Genomic DNA, 6,320 nt, shown 5'->3' with positions numbered 1-6,320 from the left:
AATTGACCTACACTTTTATTCTTGTGTTCAGATCACACTTGCAGTGTTTAAGTTGACTTTTTTCAGCGTGAGATCGGCACCCTTGGTGCCTGATAGTGTTCTCCCTTGACTGTACTTGGGGCCAAATTCTGTTATTTGCATGTGTAACCCCCTATAATAAACTTGGGTGCTCAAAAACAGAAGAGCAAATTGTCATATTGTAACACACGTGTGCCAGACCCTGGGCAAGTAGAGAGAGTGAAGTTCTTTTAATCTTTAATCCAGGAGAGCTCACTACCTCTGTGGTCACCCGGTTCTCTGGGTTGTTAACCGTGCACCTATGAGGAGCCCCTCTTGATTAGTAGTACTTGGTGCTCAGTACTTTTTATGGGTTAGACGTTCCAGTACAATGTTCAGGTGTTTTTCAGGGATAATAAAGTGTTTGATGCAGTAACCTCGATAAAAAAAAATTTTTTTTTTTCTGGTGGTGATGTTCATGTCCTACTAGAGGTAGTAAAGTTTCTTTGGAAAGCTGTCTTTTGGAACCAGGTGTTTGGCTTCATACATTGATTACTTCACCTAATTCCAGACTATAGTTTTGAGAACTCTTTTGCTCACATATCCATTGTTTCAAGTGTGATCTTTTTAGAAAGGTGTGTGGTTCAATTCACTCCTTCTTAAACCGAAGAACATGGGAATAGAGAGGGTTCACGTGGCAGTTTAGAAAGAAGAATGGGAAAATGTGTCCCTGAAGGATTTCAGTAGAATTGTGCAGAGGCCTGACTTCAAAGCATTTTGCGAAGACTTGTGAAAATGAAACAAGAATGTAATTACAAAAGACACCACCAAATCCATTTTTATTTTGGAAGTAGATGCCTTTTAGAACTTTCTGAGTGTTAACAGATTTTATGCCACTTTCATTATCTTTATTGTAATTATGTCTATCCCATATCTTACTGGTCCAGGTCTGGCCAAACACCGTGGGCATAACAAACCTCTGTGAGTGGTGAGGGGTTACTGCACTGCGCTGTTCTGTACTGTTCTGGTTCAGAAGCTGTCTACGGGCCTAGAAAATAGTCCTTGGCAGTATTTTAAAACCTCATCTATAACCTGTAGTTTCGTACTTCACCTGACCATGAGGGTGATTCTGTTGCCACGTGGTTTTTTGTGACAGGAGTTGCTATTCTTGTTCTGAAATGATGTATTTGTAGATCATGGAGTCGAGCCATTAATTATAGTAGTTCAAAACCTTAAAAGTCTGAACACAATTTGAATTTACCACTGGGTCAGATTCTACTAATTTTCCACCAAAGAATATTTTTGGTTGAGAAAAAGCACCCGAAGTGTAGTTTTATAATAGATTTCCATATGGTGTATGTTCATTGACAGATACAACATACTTCAGGCAAAAGATGGAAAACCATTTGGAAGATGGCCGTTTTCTTGGGAGTTAAGATACAAATTTGATGGCTTTACTGTAGATCTACGAAATGTAAAGTCACATGACAGACTATTTTATCTTTTATTTTCATATGAAAATAGATTTTAAGCAAAATCCAAAAATAAAATTTGACACTATAAATGAAGGGCTTGAGTACATTGTTTTTTTCTCTACGTAGCTATAATTTCACCAGTTTATAGCTTCCAATTTGCAATTACAGTCAGCGGTAGTTTTATGGTAACACATTCAAAGATAAAAAAAAAAAACCCTCAGCCATCTAGGACCCTGGTTTAAGTTGTACACAACAATTCCCATATGTACATGTGATTTACAAAAACCCTGGCATTTAACGATACAGGTGGGGTAAGCTACAGTGGAGGTGCAGCATCTGAGTTCACTGGATCTTGATAAAAACCAAGCGGCACTCCAGTTACGAAGTGAGGTAGAGAAGGTATTTCCTCAGATAGGTTTCCGCATCTGGCTGAACAGTTCTCTTCCTGCAGTTAAGACAAAAGGGAGGAATTCTTGCAACAGTAACCAAAGTATTAACAGAACCAAGTGACAGCACCATGGCTAACAGGTAAAAGACATACTTGAGTACCTCTTTGGAAAAATGTTTTGAGATGAACCACTGTGTAAAATTACCCAAGGGTAAAGGGAAAAGCTTAAGGCTGTATAAGACAGAATTGAAGGTTCTCCAACTGGAAGTGGTAGTTAAAAAACCTCTGTAATACGTACCCCCATGAGCCGGGAGCTGGGAATGGCATCAGTGTCGGTAACTGTCCAGAAATTGTGACGGACCCTGTAGAACCTGGAAGGAGCTCTGCAAAGGGAGATGAAAACACGGGGCTCAGAAGCCAGCCCCTAACTCCAGCTCCGTTCAGGCTTTCATCCCACACACCTGGATTACGACCCCAGACTCCAAAATAATTCTGACAGTCTTCCCCCCGCCCCCCTCCTCTAACACTTGTTACTCTCCTGAATTTGAATTCAGAGCACCTCAACCCCCGGGGCCACCACTGTGAGCTGACAGTTGAACTCTTCACTTAAACCCCGATGCACTCAACCTCTGCCGTGGGCTGTCTTCCCTCTAAGCCACCTTCTTTCCAACACCCGGTGCCTCCGACACTCTTAAGGCTGCCCGAGGCCCATGATGGTTCTGGTTCTGGCCTGTACCCGACTTGGTCCCACCACAGGTGTTAAGGGAATCCTGTTCAAATCTTGCTTTGCTGCTGCAGAGCTATGTGCCTATGAAAGAGGCAACTGCTTCTGAATGTTCCTTGAGGCACAGCCATGCTATATACTGCTCTGCAGTGGTGACAGATGAGCCCTGAAGTCCTGGTTTTGTCTTTTGCCAGGACATTTTTCATTGTGCACAACTCCTTTATCTACAGATAGGAGGTGTCTCCTAGGAGGCAAAGGCTACATGAGATGATATATGTAAAGTGCTTCGTACATGCACACAGTAGGTGCTCAAAAGTGGGAGCCGTTCCCTATCTCTGGGTCACTATTTACTAATTCCATGAGTGTGCTTCATGGTCCTCCTCAACTATGAATAACCTCGTCTACGTCTCACACGGAATGCCTTCGTGAACTTCGGGGGTTCTAAAGACCCTGCGCTAAGAGGCCTGAGTTCAGACTTTTGCTGAGGAGGCGAGTAGGCACACGCCAGTCATTCTTCCCCACGAGAGAGGGAGACAGACCAGCTAAACCAGGACCCGGACTGGCCTCACAGCCCGAATGCTCTACTGACGGAGCAGAGAACAAGGGAATCCACCGGTGGAGCACAGCAAAGGATTCACTACGTCCCTGATAGTCTCGAGTTCTAGGCTGTTCCCGAAGCCATCACCTTATCCTCTTTCTATGTCTTCCAACCAACCGATTCTAGTTTTCTCAGGGACCATTTAAAAAAAGCAAGTCTTCTGTAAGACAAGTTTTCCAGAGACTTGAAGGTGGCATTTATGTTCTGAGTCTCCTCTGTAGATTGTGGCCCCCAAAGCGTTCAGAGACTTCCCATGTGTAAAACAGAGCCTCCTCTTACCTGGCTCGGTCCAGGTTGAGAGTCCTCAGCAAGGGAAGACTCTGTCTGAGACAGACTGGGTGACGCCGTGGAGTCTCCAGAGGTGCTGGTGACCAATTCCCCCAGAGCATCGACCTGTCTCCTCAGGCTGTGTAAAGTGCCCTCTGTCTGCCGCTTCCCCTTAATTAACACTTCTGCTTGCTTGGACATACAGTGTCGAAGCTGGGCCTGAAAGTGTCACGGTGAAATTTAGGGTTTTACACAGAAGCAACGTACCTGAACGATCAGTAGCCTCCTCATCTTAAACACCGAAAGGCAAATCTGACGATTCTAAAGTAGGAATGGCTGCTGAAAATGTGCTTGTCCTCAAGAAAAAAAAGAAATCCAGGAGGATGCTGGTGGCTACTCTCAGTGTGCGGAAAACTTGGACCATTCCGTGTTGTCATTAACTGGGCCTTTTTTTTTTTTTTTCTTTTTTAATGTTTGTTTATTTTGAGAGAGGCGGGGAGGGGCAGGGGGAGAGAGAATCTTAAGCAGGCTCTGTGCCCAGCACTCAGCCCCAAGTGGGGCTCAGTCCCACGACCCTGGGATCATGACCTGAGCCACAATTAAGAGTCAGGCACTTCACTGAGTCACCCAGGCACCCCGACATGGGCCTCTTGCTCGGCCTGTTCTCTCCACCGTAACAATGCTTAGGATTTCTGCACCCCTGGCCTCCCCATTAAATGACTACCTCGACTCTCTCTTTTCTGCCCAGACTTAGCAGAAGATGGGTTTATACGTGATATCTTCAGTGTCTCTCACAGTATATTCAATCCTCAGCCCCACACTACTTTGCGACTTGCCCCTGTGCTGTTTCTTCAAAATGATTCTCTCCAAGGCTACGGCAGTTCTAACACAACTTTCTGTGATGACGGGGTTCTGTATCTGTGCTGTCCAAAAGCGTTAGCACTAGCCACAGGTGGCTATTGAGTCACTAAAAATGTGACAACTGAAGCACTCGATTTTCAACCTGATTTAATTATAATTCGTTTACATTTAAACAGCCACACGTGACTGGAGGCTATCGGACATCAAGGGCCTCCACTCCCTCAACAGGGTTCACGGCTCCTCCTCAGCCATGCTGTATATGGAGCCATTCTCCAAAGACACATCCTGTCCTCTCATTCTATCCCCTTCCCACTTCCCAACTCCCACCTATATCCTTCACCCCCAAATCGTTAGGTCAACACTGACCGCTAAATCCCAGACTCTGCAGCTACCCAGGGAGAGAGCAGCCCTGGTTGGCTCACAGGCCTTCAGGCTCCGCGTGTTCTGAGCCTAACAACTTCCCGTCTGACACCCAAGCCTACTTTCCCAGTAGTCCCAGTCTTTCCCCCAACCACTGGCCTGTGAGCCCGTTCTGGTTCATCACTGCATCTCTACTTTCTGTCCCAAGTACTCGGGTTCTGTCAGTTGGAGCTGAGGCAAAGCAGCACTACACAGGTTAAGAACACTGGGCCGAACACCACAGTTCATGGTTTTCAATACTGTACTGACTGTGCGATGCCAACTTCTCTGAGCCTCGACCATGCGATCTAGAAAACTGCTGGTGCCGTAACAGAGGGAATGACAGCAGTGCATGCAGGTGAGCAATTTCCCCTACTCTCCTCAACACACCAAGGGTCTCCTACCATATTGTTTCAAAGGGGGACTTTGCAGGGCGCATGGGTGGTTCAGTCAGCGAAGCGTCCGACTCTTGATTTCAGCTCAGGTCATGATTCCAGGGTCGTGGGATTGAGCCCTGCATGGGGCTCTGTGCTGAGCGTGGAGCCTGCTTAATATTCTCTCCCTTTCGCCCTCTGCCCCTCCCCCACTTGCACACGTGCACGCTCTCTCTAAAATAAAAAAATAAAAGAGAAATAAAAAATAATAAAGGGCAACCTTGAGTCGATCTTCACGGTGACGCAGTTTCTCTCGGAGTGCCTCTCCACGCCAGTGTTCATCCTTTTTCAGAGACGGGGAAACATCAGAGTCCCAAACACCACTAGCCTTTCTCTCCTCCCACCCTCCCCCAGCCCCATTCTGGTTTTCAGCTTAATTGGGGCGGGGGGGGGGGGGAGGAGGTGGAATTAAAATCATCCTTCTTCAGAGTCCAGAGATCAGTGGGATAAACCTTACCATTATGTGAATCTGGGAAAAATTCAGTTTTTCTTCAAAAGGTGATGGTCTCTCACTCACGGTGAATGGGAAGTTTTCTTTCAAGCTTTCCAACCCTCCCTCTAGGTTTTCATTCCTTTCCCAAATAGCCTCCAGATCTGCTGGTAGTTCTGGAAGAAACTGGTTGAGATTCTTCAGGCTGGTTCTGATTTCATCCTTCACCTCACATTTAAGTGATCTCATCGCCTCACTGATTTCCATTTGTCTTCTCTCCAAATCTTTTTGGTGTGTCATCTAAAGAGCGAGAGGCAAATACCATTGGGTAAGATCTGGGACTTACGTGGAACTGAACTATTTAATGCATCAAATATGTCTGGAACTTTCCATCTGCAGAATTAAGCTCTCCCACTCTCGGCGTAAACGGCTCTCAGCCTGGTTACGTTACAGGATGGCAGAGCTTTCTCCTGGGGTCATTCCTTCTTGCCTGGGGATCTGGGTCCCATAGACTTGTTTCTGGCAGAAAATCTAACATTTCAACACAGTTCGTTGGGATGTGATAAAATCTCATGTTGAAGAACTGCCACTTTCCTTTCAAAAACTAACAGAAGAAGCCTGCCGCACTTAAGGGGATTTTAGAAGTACATTTTAAACGAATGCTTTTTTCTCGTAGAGGTGCATTTCTCAATTCTAAGACTAGAAAAAAAAAGATTTGATTTAAAGGACATTCTCAGAATCGGCTTT

At 45.5% G+C, this 6,320-nt stretch overlaps 1 protein-coding gene across 11 annotated transcripts in view; it reads right to left on the bottom strand.

The window, feature by feature from the left end:
• Positions 1 to 1,487: 1,487 nt before the first annotated feature.
• The window catches only part of CNTRL (centriolin), an 84,231-nt gene continuing 79,398 nt past the window's right edge, over positions 1,488 to 6,320 (bottom strand). For all 11 annotated transcript variants that reach the window (XM_023242659.2, XM_023242665.2, XM_023242662.2 and 8 more), the window contains 5 exons: positions 5,601 to 5,873; positions 5,364 to 5,426; positions 3,462 to 3,668; positions 2,159 to 2,243; positions 1,488 to 1,917 (listed from right to left, as the gene is read on the bottom strand). In XM_023242659.2, the coding sequence (XP_023098427.2) occupies positions 2,187 to 2,243; positions 3,462 to 3,668; positions 5,364 to 5,426; positions 5,601 to 5,873 (600 nt within the window). In that variant the 3' untranslated portion in view covers positions 1,488 to 1,917; positions 2,159 to 2,186. The remainder of the gene's footprint in view (positions 1,918 to 2,158; positions 2,244 to 3,461; positions 3,669 to 5,363; positions 5,427 to 5,600; positions 5,874 to 6,320) is intronic.

Source organism: Felis catus, chromosome D4 (genome assembly GCF_018350175.1).
Source record: "Felis catus isolate Fca126 chromosome D4, F.catus_Fca126_mat1.0, whole genome shotgun sequence".
NCBI lineage: Eukaryota > Metazoa > Chordata > Mammalia > Carnivora > Felidae > Felis > Felis catus.
This window is presented reverse-complemented; position numbering and strand designations above follow the sequence as displayed.